General features: G+C 45.0%; 2 protein-coding genes across 3 annotated transcripts; one reads left to right on the top strand and one right to left on the bottom strand.

Moving 5' to 3' along the window:
- The first annotated feature begins 1,603 nt into the window (after positions 1 to 1,603).
- LOC135401280 (uncharacterized) lies at positions 1,604 to 14,564 on the top strand. Its single transcript, XM_064633571.1, has 29 exons — positions 1,604 to 1,842; positions 3,472 to 3,532; positions 3,607 to 3,772; positions 3,835 to 4,032; positions 4,305 to 4,438; positions 4,494 to 4,620; positions 4,673 to 4,835; positions 4,899 to 5,182; positions 5,254 to 5,453; positions 5,504 to 5,786; positions 5,836 to 5,983; positions 6,134 to 6,273; positions 6,379 to 7,353; positions 7,405 to 7,455; positions 7,514 to 7,993; positions 8,065 to 8,421; positions 8,475 to 8,623; positions 8,714 to 8,938; positions 9,071 to 9,218; positions 9,290 to 9,400; positions 9,459 to 9,622; positions 9,683 to 9,827; positions 9,912 to 10,181; positions 10,244 to 10,516; positions 10,774 to 10,959; positions 11,081 to 11,334; positions 11,437 to 11,596; positions 13,558 to 13,704; positions 14,270 to 14,564. The coding sequence occupies exons 1-29, from the start codon at positions 1,823 to 1,825 to the stop codon at positions 14,296 to 14,298; spliced, it is 6,048 nt and encodes a 2,015-aa protein (XP_064489641.1). The 5' UTR covers positions 1,604 to 1,822; the 3' UTR covers positions 14,299 to 14,564.
- Positions 14,517 to 24,169, bottom strand: LOC135401281 (exonuclease 1-like). Of its 2 annotated transcripts, XM_064633573.1 has the most exons (12): positions 23,858 to 24,169; positions 23,636 to 23,755; positions 23,389 to 23,512; positions 23,182 to 23,319; positions 21,379 to 21,594; positions 20,283 to 20,473; positions 20,085 to 20,181; positions 19,463 to 19,619; positions 17,709 to 17,913; positions 16,830 to 17,638; positions 15,911 to 16,013; positions 14,517 to 14,641 (listed from the first exon to the last, which is right to left on the bottom strand). In XM_064633573.1, the coding sequence occupies exons 1-12, from the start codon at positions 24,016 to 24,018 to the stop codon at positions 14,608 to 14,610; spliced, it is 2,355 nt and encodes a 784-aa protein (XP_064489643.1). In that variant the 5' UTR covers positions 24,019 to 24,169; the 3' UTR covers positions 14,517 to 14,607. The 2 variants fall into 2 exon arrangements, with proteins under 2 accessions (XP_064489643.1, XP_064489644.1); XM_064633574.1 differs by lacking the exon at positions 14,517 to 14,641 and having other exon boundaries at positions 15,907 to 16,013.
- Positions 24,170 to 24,784: the final 615 nt, after the last annotated feature.

Here is a 24,784-nt window from a genome sequence, read left to right as displayed (position 1 = left end):
CCGTTATCGAACCGCCACAAAGTGCCCCCCCCCCCCCACCCCCCAGAGTAGCACTACATTCACCTTGAAATCGCTAAAAAGCTAAAACAAACGGTAGTATTTATGGCACTGGGCTTTCAAGTTAGGGCTCTATTCCGCTCGAACGTTTTGTCGTCCGCATGATGTCGTTTTTTCAACAGACAGACAATACGGCGCTCGAACCTGTAGAAGATGTGGGCCTCTTGTGGTCATCCGGGCTTGGTTGCTTACTTGATCCCCGTGTCTTCGTCGTCGCTGTTTTGTACGGTCGTCATTTCTTGTTGTCTTCGCTGTCTCATCTTCGTTGTGGTAAGTAACTAAGCGAAAGCTGCGGGTCTGGTCGATACCATTGGCCAATGGGAGTACCTCTGCACCTCCGCCAAAAGTTAGGCGGCAGCGCAGCAAGGCACTCGGATGACCATTAGGATGAAGAATGCATTTATTCGTGCCTCCCAATTAGTGTACCAGAGTGGTGACAAGACCAGATCCCGTGGCACAGTGGTTAGGATGATCGCTTTCCACGTAGAGACTGGGAGGTGATACGGGTTCGAATCCCGGCACCGGCTGTGCTGTCTGAGGTTTTCCCTGGGTTTTCCGAAGACTTTCCAGATGAATGTCGGCACAGTTCCCCCTGAAGTCGGCCGAGGACACATACTAACCCCCCTGTCCTCCATTTCTTCCTGCTGTCCTCTCTCAATCTGTACCAGGGTGTCGGAGCGAACCGAAAACAACCGCTATTTTGGTGCGAACCGGAACGGAATCGAAACCGTGTACGTTTTTTTCGCTCAGGAGGGAAACCGAAAAATATATTTAACGGTTTTCGTTCCAAGAAAAAACTTCGCCGGTTTGGACTACGGATAGGCGAATCACACAGACGTCGTGTGCTCTGAAGTCATGTCATGGATACTATACGAGGGTTACGGTTACGGTGGAATGTATGTCGGTACACTATGACCCTTCGACTCCCTTTGTAATGGTTTATCGTTCGCGCACGCACACAGACTTAGAGGTACATGTGGCTCTCTAGCAATGTACCGTAGTGTTTGTTTTAATTTGATCCCCCCAAACTCTCCTCAACTGAACAGCGACCTAAGGGGGCTGCATAACGGCTTCTTTATCGGTAATGTCGCGCAACGCATCCTTTGTTTGAGAGCAGCTAAGTTGAATAGATTTACGTATACGCGAGGGCAAGCCCGTGCGAAGTGGCAACTCTTTTGTGGACAGGACACGAATGTGTTCTATCAGTGCAGTGCTTAATTTCCCAGAGCTGCGCACGAACAAAAGAAGCTTGTGATCTCCCCGTCCACACCCATGAACTCGCACTTTCAGTACGTTGTGCTGCTTGGGAAGGTTACAACTCTATAGTCGGATCATCCGCACGTGCACGACATCGAACGAAATCGTTCACGCGTTTATGACGGAATGTAGGCTGAAAGATAGAATATCAGCCGCGTTCAGCACTGCAGCAATCCAAGCGATCACTTCTGCTGATACCTTATCATCTGCAGCGATGCCACGTTCGCTAATCTTACTCGGCCGAAAAATCAAGAAAGCGAAACACGCCCACGAGGACACCATTGGCCGAGGCAGAGCCACCTTTTTTCCCGAAGGTGTCGTTTCCTGGTCCTGTGCGGAGTGCAGCAGGCTCAAAGACGAGATACACACCATTCCTTGCTCGGGTTTCACGGCAGTAACATGTATTTGTTGTGCATCTAACTACGCTAACAATTTGGATTAACGGTGCAAATACACAAGGGTAGGTTACAACTGCTTCGAAGCCCGACGTCCAACGCAGCAAAAAAAAATGCCCCACCTGCGCTTGAGGTAAGACTGTGTTCAACCTTAGGGTTAGCTACTCGGAATAGTGGTCGTGAGAGATACCGTCGATACCGGGAACTTCCATTACGTTTTCCCGGAAGACAGTCACACATGTGCTTCATAAGTGCTTGCACCATTCCCTAATTGTATTTTCAGAAGTTCCCACGTTTTATGTGTCACTTCCTGTGTCCGTGTTTTTGAATCAGCGCTTCTTGAAGTTGTCACGCAATGGGTAGTGTATTTCTATCTGTGCATAAGCAGCTATTACGCCGTTCGCGAGTGATGAAGCTGATAAATCTCAATTTATTGCACCCAGAGTGGCAATCTCCTTATCTGTCATAACACGGCAGTTCCTGATGAGCTAAATTGAGCTTCGGCCTTCACGGCCATCTATGTCAAATCTGTTCTCCTCTGGCTTCCAAATGTATACTTCAGCACGGAGGACTGTGCACATGTTCCGCTTTTGGGTGCGGCGCATTCCAGAACAAATAACACGTGCTGTTGCGCAAGTACGATGCGATTATCCACGCTGTCCTGTAGCACGCGCGTGAGAGAAGTGTTTGATGCGTCTCTAGATTTCCTCAACTGCTTCACAGAGCCTGATTGGTGCTGACATTCTCCCTGACGTGGAGAGTACCCCGTAGACGATAGCAGCGGCTCCGGAGCGCATGGAGCGCGCTCCTTTTCAATAAACGGGACATCATCTTTTGCGGAGTGTGGCGATGCTCTACCGGAAAAGAACATTCAGTGACACCAGGAGGCCTAGAGGCGGGCGCTTCGCACACATCACATGCCCACGTGACTCTCTCTTGGCTTCAAAACCCGTTTAGCAGAGGCCTCGGAGCGAGAGGAACAGAGTGGACGGAGCGCGCCATGATGCCACGTCACGCCGACCTCATTAATCGTCAGGACGGAAGATAGGGCCGGGCCTCCGCGCTCGCGCCGCGCGGATGATGGCTGCTTTTCAGTGGTTTTGTAAATTTCATTTTGCCAGAGATAAGACATCGTACAGTACAAATTTTGACCATGGTGGCTACGGAAAAACGAAGCAGGGTTTTCAAGCCATCATAAGTGTCACTTCTTTGCTCCACTGAAGGGGCACTAAAATAAATGAAGAAATTTCTACTCGCGGAATGAAAGATGTCGTTACCTTGACAACAACATAAAAGAAAAGGGATTCCCTCGCGTCGTTCGTGATTTATGGCCATTTATGCGGAAAGGCCTCTTATTGGTCTCTTGAAACGATCTTTCGCGATGATTGGACAACTCGTTTGCGGAGACCAATGAGAGGGCGCTCCGCATCGGCGGTCGTCTTGAGAGGGAGTGTGTAAGTTGCAGGTTCTTTTGCTTACAAATCACGAATGACGCAACGGATTAACATGAAAACTGATGTTCTGAGGCTGGAACAACATAGAAGGGACAAATACATACAAAGCCAGAAGATGTGGGTTCGAGTCCTACAGCTGCCTAACCTTTTCAGTGACTCGTCTTTCATCGCAACGGATGACTTCCGTTCCTTTTATGTTGGTGTCAAGGTAACGCCATCTTTTATTCCGTGAAGAAAAATTTTTCCACTTCCGTGCCTCTTCAAGGTCTTTACAACTCGGTCACATCATGAAATTTAATTCGTTCCAGGATCGCGTTTCACCAGCAGCTGCTGTGTCTTGTGGCAGTTTTCCACGTAGCATCCGCAACGGTACATTGCCATGGTTTAATCTAACATTCCGCATGTCCAAATTCCTTTATTGAACCATACTCTCGTTGCACTAGGTATTACCGACAGGGCTGGAAACCCGTTTGACACAAGCTGCATTGAAGGTGATTCGGACACACAGTAGTCCAACGTATGCCTATGCAAATCCAGTTCCCGTGCTCTCCACTGAAGATCTTATGTACTCGAATTACAACAGCAAAAACAGTATCGGCGACCGTGAAGGCAAGTCTGCGAGGCATCTTCCCCATTCCTTGCCTTTTCCAAGCATTGTGCTTTTCTTGCAGAACTTCAAGTTACCAAACTCGCACTGTCTACTCTCAAGACAGACTTGTATGGTTCAGCACGGTGGACGCACCTTCATCACAACCACAGCGACTATCTGATGGCGACTACACGGAATAACGTCCATCTCTGGAGCTTAGATGGGGGAAACGTAGAGCTGAAGACAACGGAAGCACTCTTCCGTTACAGTTTTGGTGGAGGTACATTTCTTGGTGTCTTTGACGGCCCAGCAGATTTAGTACCCACTCCAGAAAATCAAATTACAATGTACGTGTGCTGCAAGAGCCAGTACACAGCCGCGAGGATAAGCAAGGGGGGGGGGGATTGTAGGGAAATCACTGGTCAAGAAAGGAACTAATGGTTATGGCAATGCATGTAGTCCCCAACAGGACAAAATTACTCCTTTTTGTCTTAAAGTGCACAGTCGGGCTGTGAGGCTGCACAGTACACTCGTCTCTTTACCCTTTTTCAGATGAGCTAATCGACGCCACTGCATTTACGAGGAGCGAGCGTAACCAACAGACTATGTACCTGGTATTTGTAGTTAGAACTGGTATGACTGCCAAGCTGATGGCATACGAAGTGGACATCACAGGACAAGTTATGGCAAGTGCCTGACAGGCTGGTCCTGTTCACCGTTTCTCATACAAGATAATTTCAGCTTTTTGCACTTCCTTTGGCTGAGGTGCCTATTAAAGTACGCTGGCTGGAGTCTCAACAGCAAGGAGCACTGGTTCTTTTGTATCCTTCAGCCTATAATGAGATCAGCCTGTCAGATTTCCGCCAAGGTACGTTACGCTTTGCATGAAGATGTGACTGACACTACTCTTTTAAACACAGGGAAGACAGTACTAAGTCACATCATTCACATCCGCGTTCCTATGGCCGTTGATTTGGAGACTGCCGTCATTGGTGGTTACGGCTATATCACCGTATGCAATGCGACTACGGTTGCAGTGTACCGGTCTGATGAACTGGCAAACAGTTTCAGGCTGTTTGACATGTAAGTACATTATGTGCAGTGTTATAAGCATGTTTGTTGAGTACCTCTCTGTTCTACATTCAGAATTCATGGTTCAGAGCTGACAGACATTGCCCTCTTCAGGGTGGGGTTTGAGACTTTACTGGCAGTGGCTGGCCAACAGAAACAGTTCGTTTACGTCTGGAGAGGCGGTGGATTCTTTTTACGGCAGGTGTTCGTTGTCCGTAACTGCTACCAGTGGTACCCAGTGGCATTCAGCTCCTGCAGAGATGACGTCCTTATGGCAATGGCAACGACCGATAAGAGCTATCCCCTGAGACTTTTCGCATGGTCTGCACAACTGAGGCGCTTTACAGAGATTGAAAGGAGTATGTTCACTATTAAGCAATGCAGCTATGGGTGCAGGCTGAAGAAAGCACTCAATTTTTTTATCTTCCAGGAGTTGTTCCTCTGGGAGGCTTTTTGGTGTACAAGGACAGTATGGCCTCCTACAGTGTCAAAGACAACGCGTGGATCGTTTTCACTGACGGTGCCAATGGAGCTTCGAAAATAGTGGTCATTTCTACCAAAGTAGCACTCCTGCCAAATCCTGTAGAAGAGCGTGGATCCCAGACAGTTCTGCGGATGAAAGCTGCTAAGGTATCAAATGCAAAGACACTCTCTTCTTTTACGCATGTTTGGTTCCTTAGGACTACCTCGACAAACAGCAGGCTCTCATGAGCAAGGCGAGCCAAACGCTGGGAAACGCCATCAGCGCGAAAAAGCCAGTGAACTTCTTGCAGATGAAGCATATGGTTAAGAAGCTGTTGGTGAATGGCCCAATAGCAGCGGGCATTTCAGAAATTCCACAAGGTCTTGTTATGGAAGGGTCACCGGTGTCTTTGACGGAACTGCAGAGTCGAATGCCACAGCTGAGGAGAGCCCTTGGAGACGTGGGCTTTAAAGTGCGGAGGCTTACAGCTGCATTGAGAGGTACTTTGCGAAAAATTGCTGGACGTATCTATAAACTGATATTTTGCAGATGCCGTCTACAAAAACGAGTCTGCAACCATTCCGGCACTAAAAATTGTTAAAGGAGCACTACTGACTCCCCAGCTTCGAGCAAAAGAAACAAGCGTTGACACCCTGCGCGGGGTTGCCACGTCAGACTTGCTGAGGGACATCTACTGGTTCGTATACTTTGCGCCCTCTTTTCCAGAAGTTTTTTTTTTTTTATAATTGGGTGTTTACGTCGCGAGACAGCTGAGATCATGAGCGACGCCACAGCGGTCGGTCTGTGGACTTTTCCAGAAGTTGTAATAGTTTTACGTTGTCTACAGGTTCGATAAGCCTGTTACGATTGCTGGACGTGTACTTATCCTGAAACCATCCAAAGTGAAAGGAGTGCTTCGGGCACCACTAATCAACGGTGTGGACATTACAAAGGCAGTGACTGTGGATGGTCATCACACGTTAACAGGTAGACCGGAATCCTTACTGTTCTCTGGGGGGGATGCTATCTAAAGCTCGCCTTCAGGAGTGTGGCAATATACAGTGTTACGAGACACTTCACTTTCAATTACAGGAAGAACTATTTTTACGAAGCCTCTGAACATCATGAAAGATTCCATTTTGGAAGGCTCACTGAACAACATGAAGCTCTCGACGTTCGCTACTCTTTCTGGAAATCATTATATTAGTGCACCGAAGCAATTTGCTTTGGTGACTGTTCAGGCAGAGCTGTCAGTTCTGCGACTGGATGGTGTGGACATCACAAGCACAGTCCTGAATACACTCAACTCTGTTGACTCGCAGGCTGTAACCGGGGCACTAACGTTTGCCGGAAATGTTCAGTCGCGGGACATCTTCAGCAACACAGTGAACGGACTGCACGTTCCCGATCTGGCCACTCGCTTCGTGAGGCTTGATAGACCTGCTGCCATCTGTGGCTTCAAGACTTTTACCACCTTGACTCATGTTGCGTCTGTGATAACCATTGGTGGGAAACTAAATGCCTTGCAGGTTCCATATGATCTGCTCTTAAGAGACGCCGAACAAGTTGTGAAGGGAAGGAAGCGTTTCACGAGGGTCGTCTCTGGAGTGACCACAGTCGATGGCAGAGTTAACGGCCTGAAGCTTCCTAATGACGTCTACAGAGTTACTGACAATGAAGCCATCAATGTCCCTCTAGCGTTTCACAATGGCATAATTGCCGCAAGGGACATTCACGTTACCGGTACCACCGACAGTGTTGACATATCGGACTACGCACGCTATTTGCTCAGCCAGCCGAACAAGACTGTGAAGGGGGACGTAGTTTTCCGAGGAAAGCTCTTCGTGCACAACTCTATGACCCTTGGTGGCAGACTTAATCAACTTTTGGTTGACGAGCTTTACAAGGATGCAATTTTTCCCGGTGGTAACAAGGTGCTGGCCATTACTGGCAGGAAGACCTTTAGCCGAGGAATAGACGTGGAACACATGACAGTAAAAGGGGGCATCAATGGATACAGCCTTCTTGAAGACTTCGTTGCAACTGAAGACCACCAGGACATTGAAGGTAAGTTGGTGTAAGGACACGGCAAATCGCCAAATGCAAAAATTTTCGCAGGGCACAAGCTACTGACGGGACCAGTGACATTTGAGAATGCCCTCGATTCCAGTAAGTAAATGGAAGACAAATCTGCACTACTCTCACCATTGTACTGATTCTTTTTCAGCTAATGGAATCGTGGACGGCGTAGATGTCTACAAGACACTTTCGGAGAGGATTACCCTGGGAAGCGAGCAGAACATTACGGCAGAGCCAGTTTTCGTTGATACAGTGACCGTAGATCATCTCTACAACCTTGGCCACATACAAGGATTGTCTGTTCCAAGTGACTTTGTCCTTAAATCTGTTCCTCAGAAAGTCTATGGCACAAAGCACTTCTCTCGTGGTCTCAAAGGGAACTTGGTTGATGTCAGGGTAGAAGCCACTGTCAATGGTCCAGTGGGAGGAGTGGACATAGCAAATGTTTTCAAGAAGAGGGTTACCCTTGGTGGACATCAAGTGATTGCAGCACAGATTATGATCCAAAACTCCACTGTCCCATCTTTCAACGCTAGGCTTCTGAACAATCAACCTGCTGCAGAATTCCTCAACAACGTCATGTCAAAGAGTCAACCGCAGAGCATCACTGCACCAAAAACATTCGAAGGCACGTATATTTGAAGTAATTTCCCCGCAGGCCAATGCACATGGAGAGTAGCATTTAACACTTCTTTTCAGGTGTGCTGCAAGCACTCGCTCCTGTCACATCTGTGACCGGCGTTAATGGAGTTCACCTAAGTGAAGTGAACAATAACGCAGTTCGGTTGAATGAATTATCAGTTGTGACCCAGGGCATGAGCTTCAAAGATACTTTCACAGTATATGGCAAGGTTAACGTCCGTGGCCACTTAGACGGGCGCGACCTCCAGGCTTTCGAAGCAGACACGGTCTCCAAGGACGGCTGGCTGACCATTAGGGGCAACTCTGTATTTTACAAAGGCTTTAATGTTCGTGGAGATATTGCAGCAGACTCTGTAAATGACATAATGCTGGGTTATGACTTGCTGCTCAAGACTGCAGATCAAACTGTCAAGGGTAAGGACTTGTCACCTCACTAAAGTCTTGTACTGATTCATAAATTCTTTCAGGGCGCTACGCGTTTGCAAAGTCCTTGAAGGTTCTTGGAGACCTTCCCCATACTGGACATGTGAATAATATCGATCTTTCTGTTCTTGACCTGCTAATCATGAAAGCTGACAGGGAGAATGTCCTCAAGACAAGCTTGGACTTCAGTCAGGTGGGCCACACAATGCTGATCTAGCAGCAAAACATGTCTTCACCTGCTTGAATGCACCAAGCCTACAATACTGTTTGGTCTGTTTGCTAGATGGTACATGTTGCAACTGATATGCACGTGGATGGACTGGTCAATGGTCACAAGCTAACGAGCGTCAAGGAAGGAGCCATGTGCAATGCAGGACGTGATAAAATCATTGGCCCCAAAGTCTTCCGTGGGCCGATCGATGTGCTGGGCACTCTAGATGTTCAATTCTTCAACAATCGAAGCCTGCCACACATCCTGGATGACTTGGTGTACCTGGACGGCTATTACGTGAGTTTGCAGTGCGATTTGAGATTGGTTCGCGACCCTCATATCTAGTTACTTGTTACTAGTCATAGACTTGTTACACACTTATATTTGTCTCAATTTACTTGTGGCTACATTGAGCTTATACTGCTGTAGACAACTGCACCGAAGGCATTCCACATCGTCCACACTGAAGGTATCATCAAGGCACGCAGTGTTGTCTTTGACGGGCTGGTGAACGGAGTCTCCGTGAAAGAGAAGCTTGCCTCGGCTGTTCCTCTAACTGGCAACTGTGTAGTTACAGGTACTGTTTTTCCTTTGCGGATCACTAATCACTTCAGCATTTTTTATATGCCGTTCTGAACTTAACCACAGGCAAGAAACACTTCAAACATCCTTTTGTGGTGAACAAGGACATGTCTGTGCTAGGAAGCGTCAACGGTGTGATGATTCCAAAGGATATCGTGCAGCTGTGCCACACAAAAGGTAAGCGGATTCCTTACGTGAAATGTCAGAAAATATTCCAACCGACTATCCTCGGCAGCCTGTCCCATGCAACATCTTACAAGACCCACGTTCGAGAGCCTTCAGGTCCCAGGCCACTTGCCCGTTTCAAACGGTGTCAACGGTCAAAATTTGCCTTTGGCTCTGAGGAATACATTTCGTACCCATGGCAATCAAACTGTAGCAGGCACGAAGCACTTGCAGGTATTCAACAGTAGCTAACAAAAATGTGTATAGTGTAGTCATTGATAAACCTCTATCCAGAACGCAGTTTTCAACCGAAATGTGCTTGCCCAACGTGTAAATGGAAAAATCTTCAGAAGAGATGTCATTCCTTTGAGGACTCCACAGATGCTGAGGTCAGCTCTACTGCCTTCAGATGTTGTAACTACGAATGTCGCTGTCAAAGGCAAGTCTGTCCTACTCGCAAAAGTACAAACCTGTGGAATGAATTATTTTGCAAGTGTGCGTGTGTGTATGCATGTTGTTCTAGGACTGATCAACGACTACAAAATACAAGACGTTGCCAAGGATGCAGTCTACCTCAATAAACCACAGACAATTCGTGGTCCAGTTGTGTTGAACCAGGTTGTAGTCCACGCAGACATCAACTTGCATGGCCTGGTCGATGGAATAGCGCTGCCGCAGATTAATAAGGGCCTTGCAGTTTTGGACCACTCCATATCACAGATTGGAAATGCAATGAGCCAGAAGCTGAATGCTCATGAAGAGATTATATCTCAAACAAACTGTTTCTTAAAGAGTAAGTTTCTAGTGCCACTGGATCCAACACTTGAGACTTCAGTATCTACAACTTCTCTTCAGACTCTTACTCTACGGTCGACCATTTTGTGGCCTACCAGTTTCTGGATGTCGAAGCCACTACGGTCGATGCTGCAACAGGGGTTGGAAGTCTGCGCCTCATTGATGCGCATACGGGAACTCCAGAGTCCCGTGTCTACCACTTCAGCTGGGGAAAGGACAAACTGTGGCATTTCAACAGCGAAGCCAGTACAGACGAAGGCGAAAGGGTGTACCTCAGATTGGAAGGCAAACTGCTTTGGCTAGATGTACCATTGCCTGACAGTGACAAAAAACGTAAGTGGTGTGGAGCATGAAATAGTAAAGTTTGGGTCCTCACTTGTTAGACATCAGTAAGCTGATGAGGACTGGCTCTCTGAGCCAAGGCGACCAGTGTTCAAAACTCGTTCAGTTTATTATGAACAATGCTCCTCATTGTGCATTTTATTTGCAAGCTGTCACATGTCGTTTAGAGCAGACGACTCCTCTGTTGTTGGAGCCAGTGTATCTATTTTTCTTAAACCTGATCTAACAAGAACACTCCTTCCCTAAAGGTGGTATCCTTACGGACGGCACAGCTGTGCTCCACAACTTTGGAGATGTAATAAGTATGTCTGCCTTGCAACGAGATCACAGGACTGGCATAGCAGCCAGCTTGACAAGAAGTGGAGTGTGCGATTTTTTCAAGTTTACGCTTCGCACCGAGCCAGTGCTCATTGGGACTCTGAACCCCGGACCCGGTCAGTCACCACACTTTTGCAAGCTTTAGCTACATAAATGTCTCGCAGGCTTCTGTCGTACAATACTTGTGAAAAAAAAAGACTTTAATGCTGCTGGTGCCTTACTTTCACTAAATTGCAGAAGCCAAGGCAGTGAAGCTTGCTACTCTCAAAGGATCTGTGTACGCCCTGATATCTCTTCACGACCCACAAGCGTGTCTTGTCGAGACTACCCGCTCGAAGATATACATCTGGGAAACAGCTGACAGGTGGACTCTTGTTCAGCAGCTCTATGGTGGCTCTGTCATCAGCACTTTCGTAAAGAATGAAATGCTGTACGCGCTCTTCTCGGACGTTGATGTCAACTCTCATTGCAACATACCAAGCACAATAAAGGTTAGTCTTCCTTCACATGATCATTGCCTATTGTGAAATTAAGTGCATTGTAAAAAGTCTGTATAGTACTAGAATAATGGAATTTGAATATTTTTGTTTCAGGTGTACCGTACTTGCGAAAGCAGCGGCTCACCCTTTGAACTCTTCCAAGTCATGCCAGTTATCTCGGTCTCCAAGATTGAAATTCTCAAGTATGGCAATCAGCACGACGTGTACATGGTAGCTGCAAACCGGACATCAGCTCAAGTCTACCTATTTGGTGGTAAGAGTAGATTCCAACACTAAATGAAAAGTGGTGACCGAAGGAGATCAACGTGACAGGGCCAGCATGATGTAGGGTTTTGTGCTGGAGAGGTGTGGATCCCTCTGTTCATGTTTCAAAGGAGCGCGGAAACCCATTTAAAATATTTTTTCTCTTAACTTGTCATGAAAGGAAATGCTTTAATCTACAAGGTGACAGATTCCCTGCACACTATTTGTCTCGGAAACAAAACAGATTATATTAAACGATCTAGATTAAGAAACAAATTAACGGGGAACGAGGTGAAGGGAAAACTCCACAGACACTGTGGCACCCCAATCAGGGTCCAAATACAATGACGTCGACCTTATTCCATGCTTCACCACTGCTGCGTGCAGTTTCTGAGGCACGTTTTAAATTTTAATTCCGCAATAGTTATGAACCTGTGGAGTGAACTATTTCACACGGTATATTTTACTATGCAGGTTAAATGCTTTGTATTTGTAAAGATAGTGAAACCTCTCTAGTACAGAGACCCACGGGACCAGGATTCTTGTCCACAGTAGGGGGGAGTCTGTCTGGGAGAGGTGTCCGTAATGGGAGATTTCACTCGTGATAGTGGATCAATTTCCTTTAATTCGCTGAAGTCAAAATAGTTTTGTGGACAAATGTTTCCCGATGTTAAATCGAGGAAACTGTAATGGTAACTAAAGCTGTACACGTAACGAGGTGGATACGTAACGTGTAACGAGGTTTGTCTGCATTACCGAAACTTTGAGATAGTAACTAACGAAACTAAAATCACTGTCCAGTATTGAATTTAGGTAATGGCTATCCCTGTTTTGCAATGACATCAGTGACTTTGAATTTTATTTTTGTCTTTTGGTGACTCTAATCTTGGTAATATATGCCCTGAATACCACTCGTGAACATGCAAAGCGCAGTATGGGATCTTCACAATGCATCCGTCGCTTGCTCCTCCCAGACCAATAACTCACGACTCCAGCACCCTGTGACCTTACAAAAGATACCATGACATCGCACGAGTATGCAAGCCTATGATTTTTCTTTTCGATGATGTGATGAACAAAAATTTCATCATGGCTGTGGTGGCAAGTACTTACTAAAAGCATCTGTCTGTGGGTGCGACAATCGAAAGAGGTCTGGTCACGGCCATCTAGATTTGCTGGACGAGTTTCAGCGCGACACTCTACAGGATGAAGACCTGTTTCCACAGAAGCCAAGCTCTAAGCATCCCACCAAAACAAAATTGTGTGGTGTGTATGAAACGGAAACATTCCAGTTACTCTACCCTAGTTAAATCTAATACAGGAGCAAGCAACCGTGCAAACAATCCTGCATCAGACTAATGTAATGAGTGACTCACACTTACACCCCTGGCATTCTGTTGAGGAATGGAGAAGTCCTCACCTCCCGAGTTCTCCTGCGCGAAAACCAAAAACAAATGATGAATGCCCATTACATGTGCGATCAGTCTTACTCACCCTTTACCAGCGCCAGCGAGAGATGCAGCGTTTGGCGGCAGTAGAATAGAAGTACTTCGCTGAAAAGCTGCAGGCTCGCTACATTGACTTTCTCCCAAGGAAATACTTTTTGGTAGTGGAACAGCTATAATTTCTTTTTTGCTTTCAATACCAAAAGTGCAGACTCCAGTAATACTTTGTCAACACTGTAGCTTCAGTTTCCTAAGCTTTACTTTTTTGTATCTAAGGTCAGCCATTTAGCAAGTCCTGGGCACCTTTGACTTGCGTGTTTGTCGAATGCTCCTTCTCATTAAGACTCCATTTGTAGGAGCAAAAACTGCAGCATGCATCAAGCATGAAACAAAACTAAACATTTGGAAACATAACCTTATCCAAACATCACACACACAAAAAAGCATCCATACAAGATATATAAACATAGAATAAGCCTTCACTTTCAAATAACCTGCATTGTGTGACACCAAATTCTTTTTGCAGGCGAATCTGGTTTCAGAATCTTATCTACAATTCCATCGGAAGGATTGACTGATGTCAAACCTATAGTCCTTCAGGATGAGCTCTACCTCATTACTGCACAAGGCTACAACCAGCGGAAAACAATAATTTATAAAGCTGTCACCAAAGGTATGTGGCTTCCTGAACCTCTTGAAGTTAGGCAGGTTTAAAGCTTACTGGTCAATCAGGACCAAAACTTGAAGCACTTGTAAAACATTCACCATAATCAGCTGTTGTGTGGCCACACTTCATGTTTTAAGTCTCTCTAAGTTGCTGACTGTTGCCCTTATTTATATCTGCTTATGTGAGTTTTGGGAAGTAAGTTCCCAATTCATCACCAGTAATAGAGCCTTCTCTCAATTTTCTGTTTGAGCACTGTTATGCTGCTGGTTTGAACCTTGCTGAGGACAGCAATTTAATTGTGATACAAATTGCTCAGAGACATTATCCTGTACAAGAGACATATACCCCTCAGGTGGCAAAGTTAATTAATGGTATAAAGCTGTCATTAGTCTCCTAGTACTACCAGCAAAGCCGGAAGTTTTCTTAGCTTGTAAAACATTCGTTTCAAAATCTCTATCCATACACAAATGGACAGCAGCATGGCAGAAGACTGTCAAGCTAGCTTGTGCTCTTCAATGCTTAATAGGAAATGCCTGTAACCTTAGCTTCTAACATGGGAATTTTATTACAGGTCCTAAGGAAGCGTTCCAGCTATCCTGAAGTTTGCCGAAGCTAGAGGACATTTTAAATGTTGAACCTGATTTTACCATTGTTTTGTTGAACTGTACTAATTGTTAATCCTAGCTATTGCTGGCACTGTTTTATGGCTTATTCCATTGATCAAAATGCATAAAGCAGACATGTTCACTGCAACAGGAATCTCTACTGACGCACTACAATTTTATGTAATATTTAGCATAAGCACTCGGGATACTGTATGCCCTTTGTTAAAAAGTATAAAATAAAATTTTATTTTAAAAGCTGTACAGTGAGCATCGTAGGAATATATAGCTACTGGCTGGTCAGAAGTCAGTCTATGCAAATGGCTTTGCTGTGTTGGCTCCTGCAAATAATCAAGCAAAAGTCAACTTTGTTTTGTGGATACTGTTGTTGCTGATAATGTACTCTTTAAACATGGTAGTAAGCACTTGCACTCTGAATTGGTCTATCAGGAGCAGCTGAGCAGCACTGGATTTACAATGTGGGGGGGCACAAGGACATATGTGGTTGTGGAAGCCTGGCTGTTGCCAAAAATAACTGTTCACATATTTCAAACTGATGGTCACAGAGTATACTTGTCTGGTGCTATAATTGGAGATACTCATCACAGTATGAGGTCAGTTTATTTTTGCTGTAGCACAAATATTGTACTGCATAAAAATTGATAACATAGGTAATTTCTATGGCTATTTAAAAATATAGGCTTTGTGCATGGGGTACATAACGTAGTTTTACTGCTGCAGGGCATGGAAGAACTTTGATCCTGAAATAATTATAGCAGGAAGGAAGCAATATTAATTTGGATAATCTATGAGTGTAAGATTTTATTCATAACTTGCAATTTTACATGTACACTATGGGTTTGCTGGCCACACCAGTCGTCTGCAAGATGTCCGTCATAACAAGTCACCCCTCTAACTGCAAATAGATTACTAAAACACCCACCACCATTATTTCTAAGCACCACCAGGGTCTGCAGGCCAGAATGATGTTAAAGTTAACTCTCATGTGAGCTGTACAAACTACTTCACAATCAATACAAGCATGACTATCAGGATTTACATAGCTTTTGCTAATTAAGCTTGTTGGTAGTGAGTGCTGTGTGTTTGTCTCCTGCGTCCTTGTCTTTCTTTGCACTTGTTCTCGCAGACTAGTATCGTATTCCTGACATCACTTTGATCTTTTGATTTCACAGCTTTCTTTTTGCTATTCTTCCGTAAGGTACTTCGGACCTTCTCAAACTCTCTAATATTGAGAAGTCAAAGGACACAGAGTTGCAGCAAAACTGACACAATATTTGGGAACATGCTCCTCTAACCATGAGCGTGAAGACAAGTGGTGTACTACCCATGTATTCAGTAAGAGTCCCGTATTCTCACCTTTCATAGCTTACTGGTCTTTGTTGAAACCCTCTTATTCGATAGAAGAATCGTTTACAACTAATGGCAAGGCTACAGCATAAAGCCATGGGCCACCCGCATGAATAAAGGTTGTGGCAGTTCTTACTATGTAGAATGTGAAAAGTGTGAAGCTCAAACTGAAACCTTTCCATGTACATATGTGCAAGCAGGAAAGCAATGTCACGTTTATTCAAAATTGATGACTCAGCTACCTTTTGAACTTGAACTTTGCCAAAGTTTCAACAATGCTGGGTTGGCAGACGTCTTTCTTCGGTTTTGTCTTGGTCAGTCCCAATCTTCTTGTCTTGGGCATTGCTATAAAAAAGAGAAAAAACTTGCTCATATTGGTTCAAGGTGAACGTACGACAGTAACTAAGAGAAGATATTAGTAAAAAAAATGGCAAATAGCTCTCGGTACGAAAGGACATATGTCCAGTAACAGAACTTCTCCCTATGTGCTGTAATCCCTGCATTCGTCAGCACACCGCACTGTTCTAGAACGCCCTCGTTCCTAGAATCTGCTGTTTGCCAAGAGATGCCAGGAAATCATGCTACATACCCAGGTCACACGGCAGGTCTCAATGGTCACTCCAACCAACGGCCGCTGGACATGCGTGTTAGCGCCACCTAGTGTATAACGTGTCGACCTCTCAAGGAGCATCGGATCCGTTGTTCCTTGAGAGGTTGACACCTTACACACTGGGTGGCACTAACGCACATGTTCAACAGCTGTTAGTTTAAATGTCTGTTGGGACCCTCCATGTGACGCAGATATTAGACTAACTCCCATGACCTTAAGTGGCCCCCAGAAAATCTTGTCTGTGATATGGTGCAAATACACTTGGACAGTATACAATCTCTAAAACAAATTTTAGTTACAACTTAGACTTGTTACACTTCAAAAAAGAAGTAACTGTATCTCTGTTACTTCTTTTTCCTCAGTAACTTAACCATGACCGCCTAAAAATAATATAAGGTCATCTATGTGGCATGAAGTATTGAACTCAAATTTTTACAGGGACCATAAAGCTTTCGCGTCTTTTTTGTTTTTGTTTTTTTACAGAAGAGATGTGATCCTGAACACAACCAAGGTTTTATGTTTGCCAACAAACAGCATGTCACAAATGCTACCTTTCTTTGTAGGTCTTGATTGTAGGAACGTTTTTGCGACACCTCTACAGGATGTCCCCTCCGTTTCTACGCTGTCCTCCACAATAATGCAGCTACTTATGCCACTCAAGAATTCTTCACCTTCAGTAGGCCTACCAAAGGGCAATGGCGTCTCGTCATCGTCAGACTTGTCAGCTTCTTCGCAGCAGCTCCCTAGCTTGCTGCCGCTCTCTTCCAGTTCACGTGAACAGACACGTTCTTCCAGAACGGGTGACGAATCTTCAAACTCGAGCTCGAAATCCGACTGATGTCTGGACTGCTTTTGGTCTGGCGTACTCTGCCGAGACTCCGTCTTAGGAATCGGATCTTCGTCTTCCGAAAGTGGTGCCTCAGCTCTGCTTGAGGTTGCCAATGATGATGCATTCACGCTTGGCTTCTTTGCGAAAGGATTACGTATTTGCGTTCGTGCTAGTGGCGTTGTTGCGCCGTTGTCGCTTTGAACTTCTGGTAGTTCTACTTGATCGGAACATTTGTCTTCATCCGATGTTCTCGAGGATGAGCCTTCAGGGCTTGTCTCGCTTTGTTTAACTGTTTTAGCCATGCTCATGCGTAGCTTCTTGAATGGTGTAAGAGCGGCGGTAGGAGCCTGGGGCTCCTGGGTAGCGAATGTCTCGCTGAAGGATGTGCGCCGCCACTGAAACTTGGAAAAGGTCCTTTCTTTGTCTCTTGAACTCTTAGGTGTTTCGCAGTCGGATTCTAACGACTGCAGTAAGCTCCGAGGCTTCTCTGTGTCGCCTTTCTTGTTGCATTTTGGAGGGGCAGAAAAAAACCTGGTGGAGGAAATAGGATTGAATGTGTGACCGACGGGTCTTGGGCTCCCCTGCAAGACAACTTTCCTACCTGCTACGTAGTACAGGAGGCTTGCAGGCAACTTTGAATACATTCACAGGGGGCGTGGAAACTGCAGCCAAATTCTGCTTAGGCTGCTTTATGCTTGATTCTTCTTCGTGCTTGATATCCTCAGCATCATCATCGTCATCAATAAATCTTGTATTGATAAGTGAGGTAGTCCTCCGGGTTTGTGACATCTCCTTTTCCTCTGGGGCTACATGCAATACAAAACGAGGTGCTGAGCAATCGCCCGTACCTTTTTCAACATTTAAACAAACACGTAGGTGAATGTTGCAAAACTATTTTCATGAAGAAGAGAAAAAGTGCTCTACATGTGCTCTTTGTGTCCTAATGGCTCTCCAGCGAACCATGTTTGTCGCGCACCAAAACAAACCCATGTGGTTAGCATAGAGAATAAGAACTGGTCTTGAAGTGAGAATGGTGAATTCTTGCGGTGTCCCCACTTTAGTCCACATACATTGTGTGAATCAGCCCCATCCAGCACCATCTGGTGAGTACGGATGTAACCCGATCCGTTGCCCGGACTTGTACGTAACTTAAATGGTCTAACTTGGTATCTTACAAATACTTTTAAAAGTTAGGATTTCTCGGAAAACTTTTACCATTTTCTAGTTACTCCCAAAATACTTCCATTCATTTTTCAATTTTTATTTCTTTTTTTCTGGAAGGCAGGAACGACGAGAAAATTGTTAACTTTTCTGTGTTTTAGTTCGGTGCGTACTTCAAGGGGTGATGCCTCAGGCTTAGTGGACACGCGAGACAACGTGCCAATGAGTGCTAGGGGTGTACCGGTGTCTTACAGTGTCATAGCAAGCGAGGACCACTACAAATGTTAATAAACGAAAATAGTTGATTAAAACAATAAATACACAATTTAAGGCGCACGTTTGTAAGATCTGAAACGCTGAAGGACCGAATTGTCTATGGTGTCAGTCATTCACATCTCCGCATGTAGAGGTGAGGGTGTCACTGATCAACGGTGATCAAATGTCCCGTAAGGCCAGATGTGCCGGGAAGTCTGGACTGCGTCGATAGAACTGAACTGGCTCTGCGCTGGTGCATTGTTGCAGTAGTCCACGGGCCGCGCCACACGTTCATTTTGCGAGGAAAGCAAGGAGGAGAGCATCCAACAAGGAGGTATCGTGGGAAAACGAGAGTACCAAAACGAATGCGTTTTTACCTCCTTTCTGTTTTCACCTTTTTGACAGTAATTTTTACAAATTGTAACTTGATAGTATCTTCAAAGTAACAAGTTACTTTTGTGAGTATTTAGTACAGTACTCAAATACTCTTCAATCTTGAGTATAGTACTCTATTCAGTTACTTTTTTGCCTAGTACTCAGTAACTTGTACAAGCCAGTCGGCGCTTACTACTTTACCCAAGGCTGCTGGCACCGCAGCGCATGCACATAAGCACTTTTCTATGGTCATAGCAAAAAGACGCTAGATGCTAAAATAAAAGTGAGAACTGCAATGATGACTGGGATCCGTCACACAATGATTGGGATCTGCTAGGTGTTTGCTCAGAAGCAATATGTGTTGTAAGTGCAACTTATATTTTTATGCTCTACCTCCTCTCACTATGCTTTGTTATTATCGTACATTTACTCCATGGCACCAGATGCATTCACTGCAACCCTGAGTGTGTGTTACATAACACCACACAGTATAGCTTGATCTTACTTGTAAAGTTAAGTCACTTCAACAACATGCCCAACGCGCTTCCCAGCTATAAAACTCACACTTGTTCTCTTTCGTCGGTAGGGATTGCGCACGCTTTGGTGGGGTTTTGGGGACATGCCTGTTGTCCTTAGCGCTCCTTGTAATTGGTGCAAAAGCACCTAACTTTGTCCTTTTTACATCCTCTTTCTGTGCACCGCTATTGTGCTCTTTCAATATCTGTAAAAGTAGCATGGAAATCATGGTTATAGACATACTGTAGCCACATCCTGTTTATCTGAGCTAGAGATGCCTAAAACTTTCTTATCAGGAGAGAAGCAAAGTAAATTAAGCAGCGGTACGGTTCCAACAGTTATAACTGCCCTTCTGTGGAACTGGTAATCACAATGCTACACAACTAAGACGTTGTCCTGCTGTGTCAGTTGCAGGTCCATTAATTGACAAATTGACAATTGAAACATTAATTGATCATGTCCTATCTGCATAGTACTTGTGGCTTGATAACAAAACACAATTACATAAAATTCATCTCACTAAAATGATTAAATGAGTAAAAGTGAGTGCTCATTTCATTACTTTTACATACTTGGCAAGTTTCAAGTTTTTGTTACGTGAAAGGCTCTGGCTGTACAAAATGTTTTTTGGACAAATGGGACATGTACATACATTACGCTGGCCACGTACCTTTCTGTTCGGTGGAGAGTAAAAGTCTATTGTTGCATGCGTATTGACATTGATATTGCCAACGGCTACTTGAAAAGCCTGTTCATCCGACAGTTCTCTTTGGAAAGGTATAGGATAGAATACGCAAGTACAACATACAGTTACAAAAGCAGACCATTCTTATAGCCAGTAACATCTGGCTTCCAGCACAAAGGATACTTTCCCGCGTACGTAAACTGCTGCGCGTCTGTGCCTGGAGGATATGGGTTGAGCGGTACCAGTTTGTTTCGAGCGGGACAAAACACTAGCTGGTACAGAAAGGTGTTCTCTGCCCTGAGGAACCCCTCAATATATTCCTCAGTTACATTCAGCTGGGGCATTTTGAGGTAGACTGGCAGTTTGGGTAGAGTCTGGAAAGTAAGTGAACCAAGCATCCATTAAATATTCTAGGTGGTTCCATAAGGAAACAACAAAGTTATAAAGAAAAGTAAGTAAAGAAAGAAAAAGTAAGGAAGGCCAGATTGGAACATTACATCACATTACTCCACCCTAGGGCACTGCACGGGATCAGGCTCGAGCCTGTGTTACGCCTCTGTTAGTTAGCCATGGTCACACAGTAGGAAAGAGAGGAGGTGGAACCCCCCATAGCAGCACCAGATAGGGTCAATATCGGAGAGGGAGAAAGGCGGGCCCTTGAGAGATGGTGCAGCGCTAGTGTCCCCATTGTTTTTGCACTTTCGCACAGAAACATACGGGAAAACAGTGTACGTTTCTAGCTTTACAGCACCTTCCGATGTTGAGTAAGTGCTCGAAACGTTAACCGATACTTTTTACCCATTTTCTTTTTTTCTTTTTTTTTTTCCGAAGCTGTTCTCCCCTCCTTGGTACCTTAGTCCTTTTGTTGTGTTTTTTTATGGCACCGTCCACCGTGTGTAACAGATAGGAATCTAGTAAGAAACGTGTATAATGGTTGTCTTTACAACACATATCCAGGTGTGAGCTGCATGGCATGCTTTGTTTTCCGAAGAGAAACAAAAAACAACATGAAACAAGATCGTTCTGCCGACTCAGAGGAGCAGACGACGCGACATGGCGACAGGCGGGCATGCCGAGCAGGGAAACAGAGGTCGGCAACGAAGAATGGATGGCGGCCTCAGGCTGGGTCCAGGCCCGAGAATGTGATCTATGCAGCGCTCTACTCCACCCTCCTACAATGCAATGGCCTTCTCAGTAGCCCCTTCCTCTTACAGCACCACATGAATAAAAAATACGGAAAGGAATATTTATCAACTTGATGCAGGGGCAGGCGTCTTACCGCTCGTAGGTCAGGGTTTGTGATCAGCCTGAAGAACTTCAGTGCTTTTGCCAAGCCTATGCCAGGCAGTGATGAGAGATAGTCACACCCAGAAAGAATGCACATCTGACGAAATTTTTCGTGCGTGAATTTCTCTGCACTGTTTCCCAGGCATTTGCCAAGATTCGATGCTTCCACCAGGACACCGTTGCCACCTTGGTCCATTTTAAAGATGATCTGCAATGATATCGACATTTTGTGAGATACCCAGAGAATGCACCATACGTAGATACTGATGCAACATATTGTTTAGCTGGCGTGGCGCTGTTTGCATGCTGACAGTATATTGGATGAACATGACATACTGCCAGAACTATACCTTCAAGTTCAGGGAAAGGAACATCCGGTTATTACCTTTTTCACAAATAAACCATGGCATTAAGAGGTTAGAGTAGCATATGCCGAGTTTCCTAAATAGCTTAAGCATCAAAAACATATACACATAAAGCTCTCTCCAGAAAACTGAAAGAATATTCATAAGGCGGAAATTTAGCATATTAGTTGCTAAATCGATAAGGCTGTTTTTCGCCTTTTCTACTCACATTTTGATGTGGAGATGTAAATCTCAAAGTTTGTAGGTGTACACATGTGTAGGTAACACATGTGCATATTTTTATAGCAGTGGGTTTTACAGCGGTTGACATGTGTATACGTACATGTGCAGGTAACACATGTACGTAATTTCATGGCATTAGATTACGACTATGAATATTTGTGTAGCTATCCACTGTCAAGAGAAGGGGCAAGAACCTCCCAATCTACTGTGTGAAATGCCTGTGCCGAAATAAAGGATAACAGAAAAAGACGTGAGTTAAATTGGCTGGCACTGTCACATTGCCATTGGGATACCTGCACTATACAGAAAGCTCATGAAAGCAGCGTGTATTCCCATGTCGCTGGTTGGTATATCACACCGGCTATTATATATAGGGGTGAGGTGCAACACCACTAACAGGTTGCTTGGGCCAAGAACCCAGTTGGGCACAGTGGAATTCCTACACATGCGGGCATCCAAAATGGAACAACTCGAAACAATTTAGTTTTGTACAGTTCTATACTTGATCGAAAGAAGTGACAGGGCGCTGACAAGCTGGTGCATGATGAGAGAGGCAGTACCCGAGACGGGGAGGTCGCACAACATTTATGCAGTCGCCAAGGATTTCGGCATAAAGATCGTTTTTTCAAATGCTTTGAAGCTAAGCAAGTTAACACCATTTTCTTCTGTTTTTAAGGGATGCAATGTCAAGCACCGTGACCCGCTAGTGCCCTGTAACCGCTCTGTTGTCTATTCTATCCCCCTTGAATGCGGCTTTTGCTATGTAGGGCAAACGGGACGCTGCCTCAAGGACCGTTTACGGGAACACTCGCGCAACAATGAACGGAGCTTTGTGTCGAGCGAACTCGTGCAGCATCTCCGTGAATGCAGAGGCTGTAAGCCGGTTTTCCCCGAGACCCAAGTTTTGTGCAAAGAAAAGAACACTTGGCGTAGGTTGCTCAGGGAGACCTGTGAGATTAGTACACGTGGCAACTGCGTAAGCAAGCCTTCCCTCCTTCCTCTTCCTCCTCTCCGGAGGTTTTTGAATATATAGAGCCTGGTAAATAAAAAATTTTTGCTGTGTTCGAGAATTCTTGTTGTGTCGTCTCTCTCCCTCCCCGTCTCGGGTACTGCCTCTCTCAGTTCTATACTTACTACGCATTTTCCTTTGTACCCGATATACGTACATCCTGCATTTACAACTAATGAAATGGAAGTTATAGACTGACCTTATCACAACCAAAGAGTATGAGATCTGAGTCTTCTGTGATGACGATGTCTGCAATACCAGCCTTGACGAGGTATGCAAGTTGAGCATCAGCTTCATAAGGTGCTACGATGTAGTCAATGGCTCTGCTCCGACATGCCTGGAAGTGAACGAAGAGGTGATATGTGACTAAGCTTAAATTGGAGCAGAATTGATTGAAGCTTTTTACCTGTATAACATCAAACGCCATCTCAGGAGTGATGTCAACAGCCCGTTGGTAACACTCGCGAGCTTCTTTGATTTTGCCTTCTACTAAGAATTGCTTTGCCTTCTTTCTGTTCATTTCACGTAGCCTAATAAAAAACAGACTTGACTGCAACAGTAGCAGCACAGTGACAATGACACAAACTGCCATGACCCCGAGCAACGTCGTAGGCTCAAAATAGTAAGCTGTCGTTAATGAAATCGCAACTCACTCTCTTCGCTTTTCCTCTGTATTCTTTTTAGAAGGAAGGCGTTGACCATCGAACACAAGAATCGGATGTACACCGGCAGATATCAGCATATTTGCCATCTTGATCACGTAGCTGACGTATCTGAAAGCAGAATTGGCGCGTTGTTCTCTATGATGTTAAACAGTCGAAAACTTCCCACGTTAACGATTGCCTCAGTGTTCATATGTGATAGGATGTGCTTACCCATCTGTTTGTTCCCCTTTAATTAGTCTTTCGGCGCACGAAAATGCACCTTTATGAAGCCAGCAGTATGTGTCAACAGCTACAGTACACCCTCTAAAATCCTTCACGTTGACCGGCCTAGAAGCATTTTTTACAAACGGGAGGAGGCCTTGAATACCCATGTCACGAGAACATATGAGAAAAGAGATATAATGTAGAGCGGATACAGTGAATACGTAAACTCAATACGGAAAGCTCAAACGACCAGAAACCACGGAAAGCACTTCCCGATTCCCGCACTTTTCTCCTCTCTTTCTCCCTCCCTGCGTCCTGTGCATGCAAAGACCACGACAAAGATTACAAACGCCGAGTGAACGATAGCTCATTGGTTATCAGTTACAAATATGTCTCAACTGAATTGTGTTTGAAGGTTCGGTGTTAACATTATTATTTGTTTCAATTAATCCGACCTACAAGAAACGTCACCGTGACGTAATCGTGACGTTGTGGACATACTGAAACCGAAACTAGCGCATGGCTAGGCGCCTCGTGAACGTTACCGTTTCATGAGGCCTAACGGTCACGGGTTGCTTCTTGCCCCGTCTTTGAGAGAAATCGTTTGCGGAGACCAATAGGAGGCATCTGCGCCTCTCGAGAAGGAGAGAAGAGGGAAATGGTAAATTGTGGCTTCCCTGGCGCTTAGCTCACAAACGACGCAACGGTTCCAATCTACGCAACCCTTTTATTTTGCTATCGGGCTAACGGAATTTTTCATCCCCGCGAGGAGAAATTGCCGTACTTCAGTTTTCCTTATATTCTGGGTGGTTTTTCTTCGTTGTGCGTCATTTCGGTTTCGGCCCATTTGCATAGCAAAAATGTGGCAATGGATAATGTGCATGTACGTTTCAGAATATATATATAAAACGAGTCGCTTTAAATATTACTGTC

This window comes from Ornithodoros turicata, chromosome 7 (assembly GCF_037126465.1).
Source record: "Ornithodoros turicata isolate Travis chromosome 7, ASM3712646v1, whole genome shotgun sequence".
NCBI lineage: Eukaryota > Metazoa > Arthropoda > Arachnida > Ixodida > Argasidae > Ornithodoros > Ornithodoros turicata.
This window is presented reverse-complemented; position numbering and strand designations above follow the sequence as displayed.